General features: G+C 37.6%; 1 protein-coding gene across 13 annotated transcripts in view; it reads right to left on the reverse strand.

Annotated features, from left to right (window-relative positions):
* Positions 1-25,500, reverse strand: part of PECAM1 (platelet and endothelial cell adhesion molecule 1) — a 41,985-nt gene that overhangs the window by 13,859 nt on the left and 2,626 nt on the right. For 3 of the 13 annotated variants that reach the window (XM_080378408.1, XM_080378407.1, XM_080378406.1), the window contains 13 exons: positions 19,865-22,177; positions 19,256-19,282; positions 17,138-17,431; positions 16,002-16,301; positions 15,639-15,908; positions 14,996-15,256; positions 13,711-13,992; positions 9,889-10,170; positions 9,370-9,477; positions 8,519-8,546; positions 7,976-8,046; positions 7,251-7,307; positions 4,850-4,918 (listed from right to left, as the gene is read on the reverse strand). In XM_080378408.1, coding sequence (XP_080234534.1) covers positions 4,850-4,918; positions 7,251-7,307; positions 7,976-8,046; positions 8,519-8,546; positions 9,370-9,477; positions 9,889-10,170; positions 13,711-13,992; positions 14,996-15,256; positions 15,639-15,908; positions 16,002-16,301; positions 17,138-17,273 — 1,864 coding nt within the window. In that variant the 5' untranslated portion in view covers positions 17,274-17,431; positions 19,256-19,282; positions 19,865-22,177. The other 10 variants (XM_080378413.1, XM_080378411.1, XM_080378410.1 and 7 more) reach the window with 6 other exon arrangements.

The raw sequence follows: 25,500 nt of genomic DNA on the forward strand, positions 1-25,500 counted from the left end.
TTTTTTTGTTGTTTGCCTTATGAAAAGCTCCTTAAACAAGCAGAACACACTGTTTTACTTTCAGAGGAAGTAGTTAACATAAGCAGCAATGAGCCTATGGAGTCTGTATAAAAAGCAACTACACCCCCATCCCCAAACCCAGACTGTGAGGTTCTGAGAGGGACATCTCCCTCCGTATAAAAAAAGATGATTAAACAGGCTTCCCTTTCTCAATTTGACTTTAACATTCTAATAAACTTCTCAACTTAAATTGATACTACTTTAATTTTACAGAGATATCTACCACTGGAGAAGAGTTTCTCTGGATCACTCTAAAAAGCTTCTTCGATTTATTCTAAGGATTTAGGGATCCTAGACCTGAGGAGATCTATCCTTCGGAAGACTAACTACACCCCATTTTGGCAACTAGCCTGATTAAATCTTACGGGCACAAAACTGATCTAATGTAGTGATCTTTGTGAAATGTGTCAGAAGAATATCTGCAGATTTCACACTTCTATTTTGGTGCTCTCTGGGAAAGGACTCCTCTCGGTTCCTCTGGGTGGTGGAAACTTTCATTAGTGCACTGAGATCAGGCAGACATAGCAAGAGCAAAGGCTAAGGTGGCTTGTGGAAAGATAGAAAGTGAGGAGAAAAAGCAGACAGAAGATTTGTGCCTCCAAGGTCACAGCTGGGATACAAATGCCACGTTTGTCTTAGACACGTACTTTTCAGACCCTTAGTTTTACAAATAAGCTCCTTTAAACCTCTGCTCTTCTATGAGATAGCAAAAGAGGAAGAGCTTTTTGCTTCCTATATGACATCTGTGAAAGTTTACCCACAGAGATTTGATACCAAACTACAGGCACTTACCCCACTAGGGAAGGGGCAAAGCCTTGTCTAAAGGCTTGAAAATAGCAAGAACTCAGGTTCTCTATGGCCAGTGTAAACACAGCTCTGGCTAGTAGGAAATTAGGACAATTTCCTTGAATTCTTGCATGGTTGTAGATTAAGAATCCCTGGGCAACCATAGTAAAGCAAAGTGCTCCAGAACTCTGTGCATTTAAAACCACTTCCTTCATTTGGTATAAAGGCTTATGCATGCAGGGTCTAGGAGCTTGCTGTTCAAGCACCTCAAAGCGTTTTAGAAACATTCACTCATTTCAGTTAAACTGAGTCTCTTAGAAAACCTCAGAATCATATCAATATCACCTCTAATTTCTGTGGATCTTCAATGAACCAAGGTTAGATTTTTTGAGCTGAAGTTGAAAAAAAAAAAAAATTGCTGTTCCCTCTCTGCAAGAAACTGGAAAGAAAATTCACATTTCTGGATACAGAGTCCTGTACTTTAGCTATTAAAAAAAGTTTAAAGAATTCAGACATACTGATCTGCAGCCAGACTCAGGATCAGGACTGTTACTGTTCTGCATTACTCTGAAGAAATCTAAGTGTCTCTGGCACCGCATTCTAATTTCCCAAAGCTAATTTCATATTTTTTTTTTAATTCTGTTAAGCATCCTTTAAATGTTGGGAGCTACCATATCAGAATTGAGTTGCAAAACTGCCATTAATTTCAACGAGAGTAGGAGTTACACTTCACCGAGTCCCTAACCACAGCCTTCAAACTTGCAGTTTTGGCATGAACTTTCTTTCTGCAAAATAGTCTGAAGATCTTGAAGCACATTTCATATGCTCATGGACTATTGCTTAAATGATCAATTCAATTTCCAGTGAAGAAAGAAGTAATCTTCTCAGAATTTTAAAGAATTTTAATGAGGTAGCTAATTTCGTTTGGAATGCTTTTTTTTTTTTTTTTTTTTTTTAAGCAGATTACAGTCCTAAAATCTACTTGTGTTGACTCTGTGAAAGACTTGGTGAGAGGTATTTCCTTAGCTTGCTCTTTTTTTCCCTAGACCCATTTCATTAAATTGTGGTATAATCCCACTGCCCATGTTATTTTCTTCATTAATCCTCCAAAAGTCACCTCAGCACTGAAAAAATGTGCTAGGAGAAATTACTTGGATGATATGACATTTTCTTCCCACTAACTTTATAATGTTGCCACCCTCCAGATAAATAACCAGCTATAAAAGTAAAAGAAGGAGCATGTTCTTACTCAGCCACGATTAGTGGTTTCTCCCTTCTCACGTTAGAGTTATTTCCTGATCATACTTTAGCACTGGCCTTTGATTTTGATCAGATTAACAATAAAACATCTAAACTACTTTGCCATCTTTTTACACAACTAAGCTTTAGAAAAGTTAAGCACTATGTTTTTTTGTCAAGTATATAATCTCTGTAAATATTCAATTTAATAATTCTCTAGAATTACCACCTCTTTAAATATTAAATTAACATTCCACTATGACTTCTGGAATGTGTAGCCCCAGCTCCATCTTGTACTTGTCTAGCCTCTCCACCCCTACTTCAAAAAGTAGGTATCAAGTTATTCCCACATGGAAGTTTTAAAGTAAAGCAGTGAAACTTTGCGTCTAGCAAGCTTATCATTCACTGTCAGTAACACTGTAATGAACCGGGTTTTGCTCCTCATACAGAAGCACAGTACAAATAAAGTTCTTGATACACTAGCCTGTTCACCATTATACTGTGTCAAAAACTATTTCAGAAATGACCAGCTAGTGCAGACACCCTGGGAAAAAAAAGGGTGAAAACACTGCTTACAAATGTAAGTAGCCCTTTACTGTCAAAGACAAGATGTACATCCTTCTGCAATTATGTAAACCTGGTTTGAGGTGGCATTCAATTATTCCCGATTCCCAAAAGTGGCATAAAAGGCTACTGTTATAGCTTAGATACCGCAGCATTTATTGCAGTAATCTTTCACAATACAGAAAATAAGATTCTCCCGCTCCTGAGATGAACATTAGTATTGACATTGACAACAGTGGCGGGAGGAACAAATGATTGGGAAGATAAATTAATCTGAAGTTAGTCCTGAGAAATCAAAGAAACGAGTTCCTCAAAAGGCAGAAGGAATCAGACTGTACGTGCAGCCTGCTGGATGAGAGATGCGCACCCAGAGAAAAGGTAAGCATGATATACTTTGCCTTCATTCAGAAAATAAGTGGAATCAAAAGAGGTGCAATAGGGATTTGGAGCTAGGTGATAACCCAAAAAGTCTGTTCCCTGAGAAGGAACCAAACCGCAACTTGGTTTCATACAACTCTTTGCATTAAAGCAGAACTTTTAAGATGCTCTAAGAGATTAACACATTAAGATGCTCTAAGAGATTAATGTGAAATACTTGCAGTGCGGTTGCCGTTTACATAACCAAAGCATGCATTTACTAAGAACTCACTTATGTCCTGGGTGCAACAAAAGAAATAGATTAGGGAGCTATCATATCTCAATATACTTGAAGCACAGTTCAGTCTTATAGAATCAATTGATGTACATAAATAGGTCTGTAACATGAGACAGCATTCTGTTAAAATAATCTGATCTCATTTACACACTACATTAAACATTTTGCAGTTTAATGGGGGGTTCAGTCTACATAGCATGGATACCATCTTATTACTCAGCCAGGAAAGGGATGAAAAGGCTATTTTTAGAGATGCTGATCTTGCATTTAATAGGGCTTTTAATTTAAATAATCATGCACTAGCATATCTTTATCATTCTACACCATTGCATTGTGTAGTGCACACTCAGAAACAGCTGGAACAATGAAGTGTTAGCCCTATTCTGAAAAAAGAGTACAACTATGGTATCTCAGCACAGAATTTAGCAGAGGTGGATAAACAGCATGCTTAGAACACAGGGAAAACTCTTGTGATGAATGATACCGCAAGGGGAAAGAGAGAAAGAATAGGAAGACAGGCTCTTTTGGGAGAGCGTTGCTGCCAAGCTTAAAAAGTAAGCACTTTTGCCCAAACGTCTGTATTTCTAACTAAACAATCATGTCTTTGGTCTCTGAAATAAGTGAGCAGTCCTTCCTACCAGGAAAAAGCATATGTATTCATTTCTTTGTATCCATATCAGTCTGCTTCTCATTCAGCTAAAGCAAAGAAGCTAGAACATACCATAAACATCTCTCATAGATTTTATTCACTCTTAGCTACTTGAAACTTTTTGTAAATTTCTGAAGGATTTAACAGCTTTCAACACAAGGGCATAATGGTGTCACAGTTCTCCAGAGGACACAGAATGACTGAAGTGTGCATCTGGTGTTGAAAATAAATTTCAGTGGATATTTCTCTGTCAAGGTCCCAGAGACATGTACCTCAGCATTATGCTACGAGGTCTGGTTACTGTTACCACAGAACTAGAGGTAGGAGGCCAAAGTTATCTGGGCATCGATATTCTCATTTCTCTGTTTAATGTGCCACAAAATCCAGGATGGTCTCCAGGCCTCTCCAGACCGAGGGACTAAATCTATGCTGGCCTCTCTTTCTTCTCTATCACAAATGAATTACACAGCTTAGACCCTTCAACCAGTTCCTTTATGAAGGAGGAAATTCCACTGCTTTCTGTTCTCTCCATTATCCTACTCTGTGGCTAACCTCAAATGGCTATCAGTGAATTTGGACTCTGTAGCATGAAGATTCACAGCAGGCTGCCCTCTGCTCAGAGCCACAGCTCCATCTGGGAGCCCCTGCTCTGCACAGACCTCATGTGGATGGGAAGGGCAAACACATAAGAGTATGCCAGGGGAAGAAGGGCTGTGATGAACAGCGGCGTGGTTGCTACAGCATCATCTACATTAAAAAGCACTACTGGCCTGAAACTGTCACACGAAAAAAACCACAACCTACTTTTACACTGACAGATGCCAATATCACACCAGTATCAGGAATACCAGAGTTGCTCCCAAAATAATAACTATAGAGGCCAGACAGTTTATTACCTCTGTGAGGATCAAGCGTTGATACTTCAACTTCAGTGTACTCCACCTCAGCACTCTCAAGGTCAGGTCCTGCCCCAAAAATATCAAGAAGATGTTTCTTTGTAGGAGTGCATGCTTCATTTGAGCTGTGGGCCTGATCCTGCTGCCACTGAAATTAATGGACAAGTCCTCATTGTCTTTGATAGGTGCGGGATCAGGCCCTACTTATGGCAGATGGAAGTTACTCTGCTAAGAATTGTAATGTCAAACCATTCCTAAGGGTCATCTGAAAGGCAGTAGACCAACTCAAGCCAGATTTCTGAAACTGTGGGACATGCAAATTGTGCCTAAAACTCTTAATTTGTCACCTTCAAAAGCAGCACAGTGCAAATGGAGCACAGATCTATCTGAGATTCTCCCATATTCCTGCTCCAGCTCCTTTCTCTTCTTTTTCTCTCCCTGCCATTATTTTTTTCCTCCTTTTCTACGGCTGCTGTGGCAGGACACTTCCCATTCTCCACTTTCCTCACATTTAAAGCCTTCTCTAAGTTTTTCACTGCCTTCCTCATCACCTCTCATACTCCCAATTTCTGCTGTGCCAATAAGCAATTTCAGCACTTTTCCCTTATGTTGCCCTTCAAGCCCTCCATAGAACACCTATCTGATGGCAACTCATCTTCCTCCTCAAAATGCTTCTCTGTCACAGTGCCCACAGAAAGCCTCACAATTAGACGCCTGATTTACTAAGTGACAGGTACTGGCTACCTGGATACAACAGACACAAGGAACAGCTGTTGCTTTCTACTCTTTTCCTTAGGGTGGAGATGGTTTTCTACTAGATTTCTGTAAAAGTTGGAAGGAACCACAACAGTCATCCAAGACTGGAATCCTGCAAAACTGCTTACAGATCTTTTAAAACAGAAATTATAGAAAGATCTAATGATTAGAACAGCAAAGTTTTGAAGCATTGGCGAGAGAAAGGAGAGGAAAAAATGCTGAAATAAAACAAGAACAGTGTTTAGGGTGACATACTAGTTAATTACAAAGTTTAAATTACATGCTTCCTACAAGAACAGTGATTCTGAATGATCAGTACAGCCTTATGTTCCTATGTTTCTGCTGTCTGTATGTTTGTTTTGCATGAATATGTCTCTCTAGTTCTAATTTGACTTATTCAGGCCACAATGGATTAACTTCCATGCAATGACTATAAGCTCCTTCCTTTTGCTTGCTGAAGTAAAAGCTATTGCCACACAAATGTAGATGAGATGCTGTTATTTTTAGAGGTATATGAATCATAGACTTGGTTTTCACCACTGGTAGAAAGATTTGTAATAGCCTAGTTGGTTTTAATGAAGCTGCCCAGTCCACAGTAGGTAAGGATTGAACCCATTTATTTCTGGCACATATGCAGATCATTAGACCAGAGCCCATTTAACCTGAAACAGGTAGGATACAATAGCAAAAACAAGTCACTAAGCTAGAGTTTCCAAAGGTTATTTCCAGGTTTTCCTGCAAAATTAACTTAGTGCAGCACCTATCTCTTAGTTTTGTGGTACAATGCAGACCTGCACACGCAGAATTGCATCGAAGAATTATCAGCCAGAAATTTCTGCCACCTATGTTACATGCAGGCTTATGCAGGAGTCGAGTTCCATGTTCTGAATTAAGTTCAGTTAAACTTTGACATTTAGTTACACTAAGATGCCTTTCCAACTACCTTTCAGCTCATGGTCCAATAGACAATCAAGTCAAAATAAGCCATCAGAAATTGCATCTAAACCATGAGAATACTTTCACATCAACATAAAACAAAAATATATGGGACAAAGTATACTTTCAGATGGCAATACCCACATATTTAAGTGCTATACTTTCACTAAATATCTTAAAAACATCAGTCTTGAAGAAGACAATGTGCTATAATGATGCAGTAACTTGACGACATGTTTTAATTAATATGTATTTCCCATACGGTGTCTCAAAGTATTTGGCAGGTTTTATATATATATAATATATATATAAATACATCAAGATCTGTAGAAATGAAGAAAGGACAGAGAAGTAAAAGAAGCAGAAATCTGTAGAAAAGGTGTTTTTTTTTAAATTTCTGAATATTTGTTTTATAGAACTTACAATTTTAAGCCTAAGTTGTATTTTTATACCATCCTTCATTAGATGGTGTGGAATCCAGCACAACTAATAACACTTCATAATGCAGTTGGTAAATTGGTCCTGTCATTGCCATTTTGCACCCAAGGAAAAAGAACTAAGCAGCTCAGCAAAGGAAGGAGTCTTCCCCACTATCAAAGACAAAAAGGAAAGGACTGCACCTATCAAATCTAGACTGCTGCCATTAGAAAATGTCACAACTTTCAACCATAAAATAATTCAAAAATCTATTGTTTAAGTATGAAATTACCTTTACTTTCATCTGTTGATTTCATGTGATTTTCATTATCTTCAATGTAACCTGATCCTAAAATATTAAAGAAAAAGTTGAGCTGACAAAATATTTGTTACAGTCAATCAAATGAGTTACACAGCTGCAATTCCTATTGTCATTATGTTTATTTGTATATGAGAAATTCTACTTTTAGTTTCACACCCAAGACATTTATATAACACAGGTGGGAAGAATGTGGCTTTTTAAATGACCAGCTAAAACCCACCCAAACAGTAACTTTGTTTATATCAGGTGCTCTAAACAACATGTCCACCTGTCTTTGTAAAGTTCATTGAGATCCTGGAATGAAAGGTGCCAGTCATGGCAAGTTAACATTGCTACACTGTGGCCACATCACAGGACCACGTGCCACAACTCAAATCTCCTCTCCAAAATACTCTTACAGCTGTGTCAAAACCAGAAAGAATATTTTTTTATCATGATTTCTCCATCTGTAATATAGTTAGCAGGTTGCCTGGTAGAAGTGATGAGCAGACTTATAAATCAATCTTTGCATAAGACATTCATAAAAAACTTTACAAAGACAAAATGATAAAAGATACTTGGGAGAATGTTATTGGTATTCCTCTGTATTCCCAAAACACTGGCCCCTACCCAAACAACAACCATGTAAGTCCAAAACTTTAAATAAACGTTTAATTAAGCCAACTCACTCACAGTCTTACAGAAATAACTCTTACCTGAATAGTAGTCTCCATCATTGTGCTGTCTTGTCAGTTTTTCATTTGGCGAGTTTGTAGCCAATGCAGAACTGAAAAGCAAACCAATAAAAGTTGATTTAATTATCCAAAATTAGTCAATAGAAATAACAACATGATGATATGCAAAGATCAGTCATTGTCTATGACTGACTACCACAAATTCTTAAATATTCAAGCTAATGAAAATTTTGCCTTTGTCTTTAAGAGAAGCACAAACAAATTTTAAGGTCAAAAACATTCCCTCTTGCATTACTCTTCTATAAGACCTCTGTATTTTTAGTTCCATATCTAAATGCATTCAAATGCAGGCCTGACATCCTTCTATTTCTCTTAGCTGGCTTTTTTTTCTTTCCTATTTTTAGAGTATTTCCTCATCCTGTTGTGGTGTTAGCAGGTGGTATATGAAGCACAACCATCTATTGTCTGCAGGTGTGTGCCATAATAAACTATATTCATACAGTGGAAGGTCTCCAGCCCTTTAAAATAAATACTTCACCATTACCATAAAGCAAGCCATCTTACCCAGACATCTCCATGGATGGTCCTTTAGCTTGACAGAGAAAAATAAAAGCATCTATTAATAGAGTGCACAAGTAAAATAATTTAAAAACAAAAATCAAATAAAAATACAGTGATTATCTACCCAAGTCAGAATAATTTATCTTGGCTTTCACAAAATTAATTACCCAGTGTCTTACATCCTCTTTAACATACAGGTCCCTTAAATGCCTTTTTCACAGAGAACCTAAGATTCCAAACCCTGGACTCCAAATTTTCCCAAATATTTTGCAATGTACTGCATATCACAGGACAAACCAGATTTGCTTATTTTCTGAAAGATCTGAAAGAATACCTTAATGATAAAAGAGAAATCCCTAAGTGAAATTGTATTACTATGTGGGGAGAAAAAAAAAACCAAAAAACTACCGCACAACCTAATAATCTTAAATTTGTTTCATGAGGCCCAGAGAAGTACCTCAATTACACCCAAGCTGGGATCCCAGATCAAATTGTCATAGCTCTATAAGGTATCTAAAAACTCCTCAGGCCCTGTCTGCCTCTATGTTGCATGAGACTGAATTCCAAACCTAGGACTGCAACAGACCAGCGTGATTCTGGCCCGTCTCCAATAACCTTTGCTTCACTAGTGCCTTCCCAGTAACGTTACTTAGATGCTTCCATTCTTCCCACTATACTTGGAAAGCTTAAGCACACCTGCAGCTTAATTTGGACGACCTGGCATTTTAGGTTTTTTAAATGGTGTTTAATCATTTCCTGAAACCTTACCCCCACAAGCCTTTGCTCCTGAAACAAATGCAGGTTTAACTGTAATACATTTGTCACCAATCAAATAGAAGAGAACCATTCATTACCCTTTTTCTTCTTACACAAAAGCCACCATAAAGTGAGAGTTACTGCTCCTGCGATAAGTATTAGGACAAATGCAGCAATTACTCCTTTCTGCCAAGCCGCTAAGATAACTGGAAATAAGAAAGATACGTTTAAGAGAGTATGACAGTGACAGGTCATCATTACCAACTTCCGCAGTTCCTGACCTTTCATTTTACTACAAACTGGACTTCTTACACACTGAGGAAGAACTTTTAAGGAGACTTGCATGCAAAGTTCACTAGTGAGCCTCTCCTTTGTGACCAAAAATTCAGTATAACAATGGGTTACTTTTAGCTTGCATCTGGCTCCTTTGGTTTTTGGGCCTCACACAAACCTTTCTACACGAGTTAGACAATCTCCATTTATAAATGGATCTCTCTGTTTAACTTCTGACAATGGCAGAACAAAAGTAAAGAAATTATCGTTGGCAATATCCCAGATAACATGACTTCACCTGTCATGATGACATAACATGCAGTTTATCATTAAAGTTAGCTTACCACTGATGGTTATTGGATGGCTTTTCACATCCACATTAGCTCGATTAGAAGCCATGCAGTAATATGTCCCTGTGTCCTGCCTGTTCATTGCTTCCCTGCGCCACACGACTCTGTGTGCATTTTCATTTTTTTCAAATAGAAGAACTTCACGATCAGTTTTCCTAAAAATCCTGAAGCGGATTGGCCAAGATCCTTCTTTTACAGAGCAGAGAAAAACAGTCTCACTGCCATCTTCTACTTCTCCATATGGAACACTGCCCAAGCTGGCGTTCTTGATTGGTACTACAGAGGAAGGCACAAAGAAAACAAATATTAGCATTATTTGAAATAACGTTAATGATAAAACATTGTATTGTAGAAATGCTTGCTTTAATGCTTAAGCAGAGACTGAATGCACAGTATTAATCTTTCTGAACAATCTGTACCTGACAGCATCCTCTAGTAAGTATTTTTATACACCCAGAAATAGAGAGGACACTATAAAGAAACAAAGCAGCCACAGAAAGAAGCTATATCCATTCCACAGAAGTCAGTCAGCTTCTTCTCTTAAACTCCTTTGGATGCCCCTCAGGTCCCAACCTACAAATTATTTAATTTTCAGAAATAATTCCCTCAGCAGTTTGATAGCGTAAATAATGATAGTTCAATTTATGTAGCTATGCTTTCACAGTTATGTAGTTATGCTATTTTATGCTAACTATATCTTTCTTGCAACATTTAGTATATAGTGAATATGAGCAGATAATGGATCAAGTTCTTCAAAGACATAAGCAAGCAAGTCCCAGATTCTAAAAGATACAGAATATAGCAAACACAATAAAAGAAGTTAGTTTGCATTTGAACAAGTTATAAGAACATGCATAGCCAAAATACAGTTTTTAAGTTTGCTGTTTTACAAATTAAGTATTTTAACATATCCAGATCCAGCACAGGAGCAGATGAGCATCAGCACTTATATTTACATGGGGAAAAAACGTACATACCTTCTGTGATTCAAGGCACGTACAATGTTAGTAGCTTCATAAAATGTGATAGGAAGCATCTGTTTTGCTAAAAATCACTGAATAAAATTTATCTGGAAATATTACAAATGTGTTTGGGGCAGGATCACACAAGGCAGATGAAAAGGAGATGAAAAACTAAGGCAACACTGGTACAGAAGCAGAAGGAGGAAACCAGATCTGATACGAAAAGATGGCTGGCCATGACAGCTGTATTCACATTAGGAAGCAGGGAACAGGTTTAGATAAAAGACGTGGGTTACTACAACTGATCCCATGATAGAAAAGGGTTGTTCTATGAAACATAAGACTTTTTTCAAATCTGGTGCAGACAGGAAGGACAGAATACAGAGAATCTGAAGCCACCACCTCAGGAGTGGTGGACTGCAGAAACTGGCTCACCAGGCTCCAAAACGTGACCTTCTGTTGAGAACTACCCAGCAGTGTCACAATATACCCTGAACCACTCCTCTAACAGCTGGGATACACTAGCTCCACCAAAGAAACACCCACTTATTAGTGAACTAAGATTATGGTTTGTATTTGTTGATTTGTTACTTGTTACTTCAAATTACCTTGACTTTAAATCTCACTTGATAAATCTCTTCAGAGTTTTATCATTTAGCAGTTCTCTAGAGTTAGCAAAGCATATCCTGGTGGTACTGATGAACTCAAGGTGCAGTCCTACTTCTACAGTCTAGGCAAATGCAAATTCTGTATTAAGAAACCTGGTTGGGGGCTCAGAGAACAGAGAGCATGTCCTTCAACTCTACAATAATCCAACTGATTCAGAAGAAATGCAACAGTTCTGGATATCTCTGTTCTAGTCACATACAACTCCATGTCAAAACTCAGAGTGAAACTGGCCTGTTATCTTATTAAAACCAATGCAATTAGGGTTCAGCTCAGGATGCAAAACTGAGAACTCCTTGGTAAAGAGAGATTCTTTCTTCTTTTCCATAGGTCAAGAATACACTTCTGCTCTGGTCCTGGACTACTTTGTTGTAATCAGGTTAAGTAAATCTAAAATACTACTGATACATTCAAGAAAAGTAGCAAGGAGCCAAAGATATGGGTTAAAACGGCTCTACAAGTGGATCCACCATCACTAATTCCCTTACAGCCCAAAGAACTCTTTATTTTTTTCCAGCAGTATATGCAGTTACTATCTGGTCAATTGACATAGGTGCCAACAACATGCGTAGGATACACAGCTCTACTTGTCCTTCACCACATATTGTTGAACCACTGCCAAAATAGTCAATTTTATTGACAGCAGACTGACAAAACTGACCAACTCTGAACCAAGTGAGGTAGAGCTGACACTACTGAGCAGACAAACATTTTGAAGATGTTACAGGCAAATTATTAGTTCCTTTAATAAAAGGTCACTACCTACGATTAGTTGGTACCTTCTGTAGATTAAGAATATTCTCAGGTCCTCCAGGAGAAGCAGCCACAATCAAAGATTTATTTCTACTTGGGTAAGAAACTACTATTTCTGCTTACCTCATTCGCTATTAAAGATGAACCCCAACAAGATGGTGTCTGTCAACATGAAGCCTGCAACTATAAGGGACCTTCATCTACTTCAGAAGGCTTCCGTACACCTCTTCAAACAGCTACTCTGTTCTCCAGAATTATTTATCTTAGATTTTCAAATTAAATTCAAGGTACAATTCTTATCTTGGGTACAGGATATCCAAGAAACTTCCTTAAGGCCCATAAGCAAAACCTATTGTTGACAAGTAAGTTCTCTGGACACAGACAGAACGTAGTCTAAATTGGTGACAGAATTTTCTTGAGCCACACCTTTAAACCTTTAGGATCTAAACCAGGAACTGTCACATGAAACCTTACTACCATCTGCTCTGGTGCACCAAACAAACCTACAGAAACAGTGCATTAGTTAAGAAAACTCCTACCAAGACAAGACGCTGCTTTACACACGTAATGACAGGAAAAAACACAAGCACAAGTTTTAAGAGTTATCAATCCTAAGACCAGTCTTATGTGGCCTATTACAGTATTATTATTTGCTTCGTTTTTTCTTCATATCTGCCAATTTTGCAACACACTTACAAATCACAGCTTTTTCACTTGCATTCCCATTCTTGGAGTACTGCTAAGATTCCCAGCATATATCAGACATTATGCTTTCTTCCATGAATTTCAAATTAATCTTATTTTTAAAGCTTCAACTACCAGTTTCCCTCTTGGACAGAGGAATTTTCCTTTTCTGCTTCACATCTATTTGGAGATCAGAGACTTTGCTCATATACAGTAACTCCTAGTTGTTAATAAAGCACAATCACAGACTGACTTTCAGAGCTACTTAGCAACTGCAGTTCCTGGTATTGAACATATGCTCAGTGCTTGGAGACATTATTAAAAGTGCAAATTTACATCTTTTACCAGTAATCTAGCTAGCTCAATTATTTTAGTGAGTAAAATCACAGACTACTCCCATATCATTATGTACGCGTTTAATCCAGTCCTATGAAAATCAAACATGAAGAAAATGGATCTGGTCCTGAAATTTTTAATCATTATTTTTACTAAAACTGCTTCTGTATCAGTTCAAATCACATCTGTTTTTAACATTAAAATAAACTCAACTGTAGTTAACTTGATTCAGATTACGATCAAGATTTTCACTTCAGTGACAAATAATCTGTGATACAGATCTCCAACTATTTTTAATTCAAGTGAGCAAAAAATTGTAAACATTTTACATCCATTTTGTTTAGCCCATCATTTGCTGCTACAGTTTCAAAAATAAAAATGACACTCAGCAAGAAGAAGAATTAAACAAACTTACCTATTACTGTGATGTTTAGAATATTGCTAGTTTTCATACCACTGGAATGATTATTTTTAGCATCACATCTGTAACCTCCTTTGTCATTTTGTCCAATATTTTCATCCAAGAATGTAGCATATGTGTCATTAACTACTGTTTCCTTAATTTTATTTCCTTTGTAGAATGTGAATGTTATCGGTGGTGTTCCCATCACTGAACGACAGATTAACAGTAGAGACTTCCCTAACACCACCTCCGGTAAACCACTGACAACAGAAAGAGTTGGCTTGGAGACTGGAGCTAATAGGGGAATAAAAGAAAAAAATTTTGCTAAATACACTGCATAAAGCCAAAAGATACAATATTATTTTATAGAATACATATAAATATGCAATATTTAGCTAGTTTGCACGCACACAGCCTACATTGGAAAGCTGTTCCTCATTGACAGAATGGAAGCAGGGGGTGACCTGAACAAAATAAAAACATAGATAATAGAACGTATGTGACTTAGAATAAAATCACATACAAGAACAATGTAAAGGAAAACAAAAAAAGGATCAGTGACACAGCTGTGGATCATCCAAACTCCGGAACTAGCTCTGACCCAAGGAGTAAGTCTGTAGAGCAAAAATATATGCAAGCACCATTTCATGTATTACCTGAGACGGATCCTGCAGCACCTAGTCAGGGATCTCTGTTTCTGCAGTATAGTGAGTCACAACCCAGTTAATCCCCCTTTACAGACCTGAGAACCAACTGTGCTTGTTCCATGAGACGAACGGAAACTAGGGTGATTGTAATTAGTGTGCTGGTGAGGGGGTTGTACTGATAGAAAAAAACTTGGCTTTTCTGGAGGAGAGCTATCCAGATGACCTCTGGCTCTCATGGCTTTCTGCCTGCAGGGTCAGGGGGAGGGATTCAAGGCAGACACTGACAGAGTTTCAGATCAAACTGGTGAGTGAAAGGTTTGCAGAACATTCCCAGCTCCTGCAAATGGTAATGAATGAGAGTTTATCTGGCACCCAGCAGAATCAAGGGAACAGAAGGCAGACACACTAACTCCCTTCTCCTAGGGCCTGCCCTGGCAGAGTCTGACTTGATTGAATCACAATAGGCCAAATCCTCTACAGCTAAAGATGACAGGCACATCTCACAGAAACTGATATTGCGAGAACTAATAGACACCTTGCTAGTTCATGAACTAGAGTCTGATTTTGTAAACAGATGTGCGTATTCATAAGCTTACAGGTTTGATTTTTTTCCCACCACCATTGGGTTCTAAGCCTCTGTATCAACTCACCGTACACATTTATCGTTACAGGTTTGCTCTCTTTGACTATTCCTTTTACTTCAGCTTTACAGATATAGGATCCAGTATCATTCACGTTAACTCTCATTGTTAAGTTCTTAGAATTTTTCAACCAGATGTCTGCATTTGAATTTTTCCGCAATATAGAGAAGTTAGCTTTCTGAAAACCATTAATGCTGCAACTCAAAGTTAATTCTTTGTTTTCATCCAGCTTAATCACAGAAGCAGCCAATATTGGCTTGGGGAATAACTCTGCAAGACAAAAAGAGAATTAATTCATTCAAATTGAGCCTAAAAGAATATGACTACCTATCTGAAAGCATACAGAATAAAGGACATAGTGAATCAAGGAAAAAACCCAATCATGTTATTTTAAGATAATAATATTTTCAGAGGAAACAGAAACTTAGCAATCGCTTGAAAACACTTTTCATAGTCATTATTTGGAGCTATTCTTTTCGTTTGAAAGTATTGGCAGGCAAAAATCAGAAACCAAAATCTAAATCTAAATAGGCTTTAACTTCAGGAAAATTTACAGTTCGACGTGGAGGTTACACTTGGATGTTGAGTTCTACTGAATTTAAATTTAAATATTAATCCATTGAGTAAAATCTAAGATGAACAGAGGTGTTACCTGACACAACAATATTCAGTTTGGTGGTTTTAGATGCTCTCCCTTGCTCCACCTTACACTGGTATTCACCACTGTCCTCTAGAGTAGCTACTGCAGAGTATTTCAGAAGTTTCTCATCTCGTACACTGTTCAGTATTGTTTTGTTTTTCTGGAGTATGATTTCAATGTCACGCATCCGGGCTACCACAGTTGAACATTCAATCTGTATTCTATCTCCTTCTGTAATATTACTTGAGGGCTTGACATTCAGAGTAGGCTTTATAAATGGTTCTGCAAGACAATACATATAAATGCATGACCCAACTTTTTAATTATAGCAAGCAAAGAAATGTAAAAAGAAAAGCTTTTTTAAAAAAAACTTACCCCTGACTGTAACAAGTGTTTTTTTGCTGTGTTCTGAGCTTTCAAATTCGAGTTTTACATTTCTCCTAGCAAAGCAATCAAATTGTAAAATATTATCTCCTTCTTCAACAGGAAATTCCACTACAGAAAAATTTCTCTGTGATTCAAATACAGATTTTTCTTTAGGTGTTGAATTCATCTTCATCTTCCGGAAAAAGAAATATAAAGGAGGAACTTCTTCTGGCAGCTCACAACGTAATTTCACGACTTCACCCTCTAAAACTTCTTTCTTCTCAGCAGTCAGGATTGGCTTGGTCATTCCTTAGAACAGAAAACAAGAAGAGAAACAGATCATTGCATAATCCTGAAATAAACGCTACTTCTGATGACTGTGGTCATACCTCAAGAGGGTAATACAATCTTGATGCCATGTGTGAAGTATGAAACTTAAGTGTTTTGAAGGTAAGACCGCTTTCTCCTCCGTGTTTCCTATTGCCACTCAGAAATAAGCAAGCCAAGAAACTAAATGCCATACCAGCTTCTGTACCTAGAGATGCACACCTCTGAAGAAAAAGTACAGGCAGGCCCTGCACGACCCTGTAGTAATTTAATGCGGAACGAATTCTTTCCAAGGGGAAAAAAGTCACTTGCAGTCAACACATGGCTAGAAAGAGTATAGATGAAGGTGGTCCCTGTTCTCCTAAGAGATGAAAGAACAAGACTGATACAACATTGTCCACAAAAGTAGTCCACAGTTGATACTAGCTTTGGCAATGGCTGTCACAACGCTGGAATCTCTCTACATTATTTCCAGCTTTTCCAGTAATATGCCTGCCCCCCATCATGTTCATGGTCTACAAGCACAAGCTTTCACAAATAATACTTTCTCTAGTCTAGGGAACAGAAGCTCAGAGGGATGGTGGCACAGGAAGCACAGATTGACTTCCTGACTATCCCTGATATAGCCTTGGGACCATGATTTCATTTCTGTGCATTAACGTGAGGATTTAGTACTAAACTCTCGTAAAGTACTGTCACATCTACAGATAAAAACCACTTTGCAAGATATCCTATTTAGTACCGAGTATTGTTACTTCCCCTGGAAGGTTGTTCTCTTTTTATATCTTAGAAACTGCTGTGTTTGAAGCAATACTCACCTGTTACCCAAACATGTAAGGAGTTACTAGATTTTGTCTTTCCGCCTGCTTCCACGGTACATTCATAGTCTCCTGTATCTGAAGATCTAGCCACAGGTATTTCATAGCGTGCATCTCTTTTGTCTGATACAGTCATGAACACAAGTTTGCCATCTTTAAAAACTGTAAAATTATGCTTCAGTTGGAAATCGGTGCTTTTGCTAATATCAGCATGGCAGGTAATTGACAGAGGAGCTCCATTCTTTACTTTGACAGATGGCTGAACCTTAATGTCAACTGTGTTGAAAGTAAAAACTTGATGGAAAAAGAAAAGAGAGTTATATTTATTTTCAATTAGTCCAACATAATTCTGTTATCTTAAGCTGTTACATTTTAATCACAAAAATTAATTCATTGTACCATAGTAGCCCATGTTATAACTTTGTGGTCAGATCTCACAGATGTTGACAGTGCTGGCAGCTTTACTTTCCACTGCACAGATATACTAGAGGCAACTACTGATTGTCACAGCACACACTGTCCATCTGCTCAGTCTTTGCCTTGGGGAACTGAAAGAATCATTGATCTGGCCATGCTCATGACCAAATCTACTATACTCCCTAGAAGATACAGAGGACATGGGAATAGGTTTGCAGCTACTTCTTGGTTTTGCTTATTTCTTATGGTTTGCTGTCTTCAACTATATTTGGCAAGAGATCTGAGAGGTGAACAAAATTTTGTATTTATACTTGTTTGAATAAGCTGAAAAATGACAGCAAAACCCTGCTCAGAGTTGTATTAAACCCCAAGCCAATTCATCCCCAATTAGCAGAAATCCCTGGAGTTATACCAGTATTTTTTATCTGAAAGTAAGGCTAGAGTTATGTCACTCAGCAAGTTCCACTTGAAACATGTAACTGATAAGGCTGGGATAATCTTAAATCTCTAGTTTATGATAACTAGAGTGTAACAGGAGATATTTGGGTACAAATTCTGCAAGCACACATGTACATGCTTAACTTTACACTGTTGGCAGTCCAGCAACCACACTCTCAAGAGTCCTTAACAACCATACCCTAATTCAAATAAAGAATCATATGCAGAAGCAACGTTTTCAATTAATTTAGATATGTTAGCCCCTGAAAAAACATACTGACTACAATATTCCTATTCAAAAAAGTGTTAAAATTCATAAACACTTTAAGAAATAAAGTTTATAATAGCATGAATATATATATACAATGCTTCTGTGTTTGTAACCACAGCAATGATAAATAATTTGTAGCTTAAAATTTTATAATTATTAGAATCCTGGTATAATTAATATTTTATTCACACAGCTAGATGAACAAGTAGAGAGAAAGATTCATGACCTCGTTCACTTTCCCTTCCTTTAGAACTGACAGCTTTTGGGTATGCCTATTTTGGCCAGGATATGTATTAGAAATTTGCAACTAGAACAAGAAAACTTTCCTACATCTAAATAAGTCCCATGCCGTGTACCAGCTATTTATAAACTGTCCTTGCTAGAGAGAATTTTGGGTGTAAAACCAATGCAAAAATTGCAGATTTCTTTGCATGTAAGTAAAGCACATTATTAGAAGCAAACATTTCTCGCTAGAGACTGAGGAAAGGAAGTCTGCAGAGTGTACGTGCTGGAAGTCAGCAAGATGATACGGTAAAAAGTAAACGCATTCCTTTCAGAACGCAAGTTCTCTGCTCTGCTCAGGCGTGTTCTTTTCGTTTGCAAGAAAAAAAGAGCAAGAGTGAGTGCCCTTAACTTATTTTCTATAATTTTATCCTCCTTGCTTGTGGGTATGAAAGGGCTTTTTAAAGACCAAAACCAAAACACTAGTAATTACATTTTCTTTCCCATCTCTTCTCTTCTGTGCCTCAGTAAAGAAAGTTATTCTAGGAAAGATTTCACTAAAACATTTATTGAAGTACGAGCAGCACATGTCTCATTGTAACACTATACTAAGAAACACCACCAAGGAATACTTTTTTTTTTTTTTTACATGGCCCGATTTTGTACTGAGCAAAACCAGACAAACTGTTACGGATGCACACCAACAACTGATGTCTTAGTTAAATTACTTATTTTAAATTTGTGTGTGAAAAAAAAACTTAATTACCTACCTCTCTTCTGACTGTAAAGTTCTGAACCTGGAAAAAATAGAAAAGAAATGTGATTTTCAAAGCTTACAGATTGAGAAACAGTAACGGGAAACAGTAAATAGCCCCAAACAACCCCAAAACACATGTACCCACCCAGATATTTATTTACCAAACTTACACTGCAAGAAAATCACCAGAAGAGCAAGATACATCTCGTTCCTGAAGAACAAACACTTAATTCCAAAATAAAACAATATTCATCATCAGAGGTGATGCCTCCAGGTACCAAAACCAGGTTTTGGTTTTTTCTGCTGTTGTTTTATGGAAACAGATAAAATTTTTCCATTAAAATGCATAAGTTTTCCAGGTCTTCAACAGAAACTGGCTAGATCAAGTAATCGTTCCCATTACTGGAAACAGCAAACAATGACAATCTATCTGCTGCTCACAGGCAGATTACTGTTCAGGAAGTGACTGGACTTTTCCTGAGGGCGCCACCAAATGCATTTGCTTTGTTTAATTTCTTAAGGTGTATTAAAAAAACAAGAAGTTCCAATGACATTTATCCTGCAGTTCCTGTCAATATGGGTATTTTTAAGTCATGATTAACCATTTAGGAACACAAATTACCTTTGCGATTTGACCTCAGCAGATCCTTGAGTATTTCCCTTCATCCTGACATGGAGGACTCTTCCAGAGAATAGATGTACATAATCATTAATTTTTCCCCTTTACCTTCATTTCTAGGTGTCTCATCCTCGCTGTGACAAAGAACAGCTTTATTATAGGGTGCACAATGAATTCAAATCATCCCAGAAATCATAGCTACTGTTGTCTTAGATGAGAATATTGACAGGCAGGCTTCTCATACTACCATCATATATCAAAAACACAGAACTGCACAAGATTTTATTTTTAGTTCAGACAAGGCAAAACATACAAAATCATAAAACTTAAACCCCACAAGAAAAGAACCAGTTGAAGTTTCGTATCTCAGCAGAAATCTGAAGCGGCACTGGCACAATCTGAAATAGAGACTCCTCTGGAGCTGGAGTTAAATCTACTAGTAGCTTGACAGTCTTTGAATTCAGGCATCCTTGAGAGATCATCTGACCTTTTCTGTGTTGTTTATTTTTTTGCAATGATATAAGTAGTCTGACCATATGACAACCAACCTGAAATCAGGGATGATCAATCCTACATCCAAAATCCTGGAAGTAGAAATGGAGCAAATGCAGTCAGAGGAGGAGGAAATGTTCTAAAACATCCTAATTCAGCATTTTGCCCTTCATTTCCACTGGTGTAAATGCCTGTCTGAGATACAGTAAGGAACTGATCTGCATTATTCAACTTCCTTTAACAAAACAGACAGGTTTTTTCTGATTATGGACAAAAGCCTAAAGAAAGCCTGAACACAAGTAAATCAGGAGCCATCAGCTTTGATTTAGGTGGAATTATTCTGAAGAAAACTAGTTGTGAAGAAAAGTCAAATGTAATCATTACCCAAAACCTCACTACCATGAGCAGTTTCTTGATACTTAGATGGGGAGGGGAGGGGAGAACAAGGAAAGCAAGAGGATTACAGGGATGCTGCCTTATCCCTCTCTCTCCTCTTCTACTTTACTTACTTTGGTACTATCATTGTTGTATAAACATGCATGCAATCTTAAATAATCTGACAATGCAGAAGCACCAGATTTAAGCACAAATTCAATTTTTCCAGAAAAAAATTTACTCTGTAACTTTTGGGAATTCAATGTTCAGTACCTTTCAGTTGTTCAGGATACTCCTTTCCTTATTTGTCAGTATACTTTTAAGTCAGGGCTCAAGTGGAATGACTTAAGTCTAAAACTGACTCAGACTATAGGCTTGATAAAGTGAGTTGAAATCATGCCCTTCAAAAAGTGTTTTTCAAGCTGTGTCCCAGAACTCCCTAAGCAGTGATTTAGTTATTCACAAAAATCAAGCACTCAAGTCTTAATCCCTTAGTTTCTTTTCTCTGTAGACAGGGTCAATGCTTTCCTTCACTTCCACCGACATTTTCCAGGCTTGTTAAAACACTGCTTAAAACAATACTAAATACATTCACAGAAGTCTATAAATGAGACATACAGTTCTCATAAGCTTCCCTGTTTGTAGGAAAACCCTTTTTTTTCTCCTGAGTTCAATGAAAACTGTTTTTTCCCCAATAAAACAATACTTTAGAACTGTAAGTGTACTTTAATGGTTGCATTACACACAGAAGCATGGTATTTCACAAAAGGAAACAGGAGGGAAATGCTCATCTGTTTAACAATGTATCAGCAATATCAACAAGCACCTATCTAGCTGTTTTGCAGGGAGGCAGTACAGAATGACACAATAGTCATAGCAATTAATGACTAAAAGTAAGCTGGTTAACTAGCAATAGCATTTGTTCTCCTTAATCCAGTCTGTTTGAAACACACCAACAACAAAAGCCTGATGGTTTGGCTGGTTGCCAACAATGGTCTCCAGAGCAGGTAAAGGAAAAGAGGAGGAGGAGACATGGCAAGTGGAGAACAAAGGTAGATCAACTTTTGCCATTGGTAACAAAAAAAAGGAAGGAAGGAGATTTCTCCCTTCCCCATTTCCCCATGAAAGAATTCAACAGGACATACAAATCTCAGCAAAACCACACCAGTGTTTCCCACGGGGGACAAAGGCTCTCCTTAGTCATAGTGAGGGAAGGGGAAAGCGAGTGGAGGCCAGTATCTTTCAAAGTGAGCCAATGTTCAGAACCAGGCCAGTTTCAGACTGAGGTGAAAAGGCCACCTTTGAGGACAAACCAGGTCAAGAGTAAGGTTTAATGGTGCCAATGGTACCTGAGGCTGTTGTGAGATGTCACTCCCAAGTGAAGTATGTTCCATAAGATCTCACAGGCTGATTAGTGTGTCATATTCTTGATTAGCCCTCAACGTTGCCCTGGAGAAGAAAATCTGGCTGGTATTGACCAAAACACAAGAAGTAAATTCAACTGCAGGAATTTAAGCCAAAATGTCATGAAACTTGGAAGAAAAGCATTTCAAATGCAAAAGAATGGCTTGAGACCATCTTCCATTGTTAAACTGGAAATCAGATTGACTTAAACAATTTAAAAGTACCTGTGCCAGCAATACAGCTGCATATTTTCCTAACAGCCATATTACTGTAATATCTCAAGATACGTTTTTCTGAAGTATGTAAAATCAAAGTTATTCTAATATACACCATATAAAGAACTCTATTGTGTCCCTGTTATATTTGTGGGAAAAATAGGATTGCCCTCAAAAAATGCAACACACCTGAAGCAGACAGAATAATCTTTATAATCTGACGCAATGCCCTTTGAAACCTATGAGAATCATTACATTTAATCTACTGCCCAACAAATCGAACCCTTAAACATTAAAGCTGCACTCATCTGGGAATTCATGATCCCTGTTTCTACTGTCTGGATCCCCTTTTACTTGTTTACATTTCCTAAAAAACATCAGCTCTGTCACCCAAACAGAACTTTGCCTAATTCAGAGGCAAAGCCTGTCTTCCTAACTAAGGGCAAAATGATGAATAAGCTTTTTTTTGCCTCTACAAATACAATGTTTTCAGCCAGTCCCTTATGACAGGAAAGGAAGCTAGGAGTTCACATTTCGGCTGTTTGTTTCCATTTGCTCTCCAGCTGGCTAGCACGACAGTAAAGAGCACACCACAGTGCCCACCTTTAGGACTAACATCTTTCTTCATCACAGAGCACATGCCGATTCCAGCGAATCTTCTGGGGCCCTAAACTTTGTATCCTGGTCTCAAATGCCCATTCCTGATAGGAGTTTCACTTTCTTCAAAAAAGATTAAGTCTTTACATGTGTTGCCTTCAGTTTCTACCTCACTGATTTACTGACAAAACATTTCTCTTAACACAACATTCTGGGGTCATCGGTTCTTGTCCCTGATTATGGAGGCTCCAAATAATTTCTTGTATAAATTCACTCACTTTAAAAATGGTTAACTGCTGTAGAGGTGTATCTACAAATGTTTGGGATTTCCTAAATTTTATTTAAAAATTTATAGAAATTCAGACATCTGTGTCCACCTATACCAAAGTCAACACAAGCTTTCCAGTATCTAAACCAAGAATAGAAAAGCAGCTCTTATTTCTAATCCCCCAATCCCTGATGCGTATAATCTTTTAATCATTTTGGTTCCTTACAACTGTGAACTAAATTTGCTTAATTATCACTTCCTGTTTCAGTATACTCATAGATAACAGAATTCTAATAAATGCTGCTATTTTCACAAGTCTAGACAAAACCTGGATGAACTGGAATGAACTGAGTTTTTTCTGCATATATTTTCAGGGTATATTGTCTTCTCTTGAACGTGGAAGATCCACATAATTTGTCTTTATTTTAGAAGTGCCTCTTTACACCTCCCTAGAGAAGAATAAAACATTAATTTTATCCCGAGATTTGAATATTTACGAAGGACATTAAAGAAATGAACATGGGGTTATTTTCGGAAGTCTAGAAATCCTACAGTTTACAGAAATTCTAGATTGCTGAAAGTTTGTGCGTCTCAGAATAAATTGCGTTTCACAATGGCACCATCTACTGGGAGATGCCCACTGCAGCAAAGCACGCTGCGGTTCCCTCACTTCTCTTTCACAATTAAACCCTATGATCACTGATATCCAACACCTCCTCCAAATGGCAATACAAAGTAGATCTGGAAAAGTAACTGAAGGAACCAGGAAGCTGATAATGAGAGAATATCACTGAGGCTTTTCCACTTCAATTTTTCTTTTGAATACAACACGAGCTAATCATTACTATTCGGCTTTATGCTTCCTTACTGATGGTGCAACATTGAAAAGAACACTAGGAATATGAAGTCTTGACTTGTATTTCATGCAGCACACACTTCCACATATCCTAGAAATTCCTTCTTTTGGAGGTGTGAAATCTGTTCATTGGTTTACATTATGAACGTGGTCTCTAATACCACTTCAAACTTTTATCCATTCCAGTAGTGCACATAAGTGACTGATTCTACATCTTTGAGGACATTTTTAACCGCTGTCCTCTACCGGGTTAACAGGTTCCTCAGTTTAGAAACAGAGGTCACAGGCTGTGTTACTATCACACAGTGTGCTTATCTGGCAACATACCAGAATATGCACTTGTTTTGCTTAACATCCAGAATTTCTGGATGCAGCAGAAAAATAGCCTCAAGCTCTGAAATAATATTCATGGACAGTGCCAGAGAAAAGGTCAAAACCTTCTGGCTGGAGAGGGAATTAATTCTGGAAATATTTTTCCGTCTCTGTACATTCCCATTGTTTTTGTATTGCTTGATGACCCTCCAAGCATTATTCTACATCAGTTTCATAAGTAAAATTCAGATGGTAGTCACTCAAAAAGCTGATCCAAGTTGACAGAAAATCTTTCAGCAGACTTTACACAAACCAAGAGGAAGAATTTATCTGCTTTCTGATCTGCAGCAGGTATCTACACATAGCCATAGCTGCTACCATATAACTTCTGGTTAGGATGCACGAAGGCATAGATATTCCTCAGAGTACACAAAGAGAAGTTTGAAAAGGGCTGAAAAACAGACCCAGTCCTGATAGGTGTATGGTTTTTTTAACACTTTTTTCATTCAGTCTGTTAAGTAGTCAAAGTTGTTTAAAAACTTAATTTTTACCAGAGGTTAGGAAGCAGAAAAAAGTTAAAATTACATCTATGAGTTTGTAAAGAAGGCCAGTAAGAGCATACTGTGTATTTTCCAACCTATACTATTCTTATAGCAATTCCTGAACCTATTTGCCGTGAATGTTTTTCAGACAGTGATGCCAGAATTTACCCCAAGACAAATGTATTAGTAACCCTAGTTTTCAGTGTCTCACCAAAATTTTTTCTTTTTTTTTTCTTTTTTGGGGGGTAGGGGGAGAAGATTCAGAGGGAAGATATATAATTCTAAAATACTTATCTCTGGGGGATTTGGGAGATGCTAGGTTAATTAAATTGGTTACCCAAAAGTTACTGCCGCCTGTTGACATGTCCCTTGCAATCTGCAGTTAATTTAAAACCATTCGCTACATGAACATCCTTATTCAGAACCTGAGGATCACTGCAAGAAATGTAATGATATCTTAAACATGCATATAGAAGAGATCACTTCCTCTTCTATTCTCACTTGTCCTCTAGAGAAACAGTTTTCTCACCATCAAATACTAAGTAGTTAAAATAAACAGCAGACTTTCCACCACAGCC

This window comes from Falco punctatus (assembly GCF_963210335.1).
Source record: "Falco punctatus genome assembly, chromosome: 1".
Taxonomy (NCBI): domain Eukaryota; kingdom Metazoa; phylum Chordata; class Aves; order Falconiformes; family Falconidae; genus Falco; species Falco punctatus.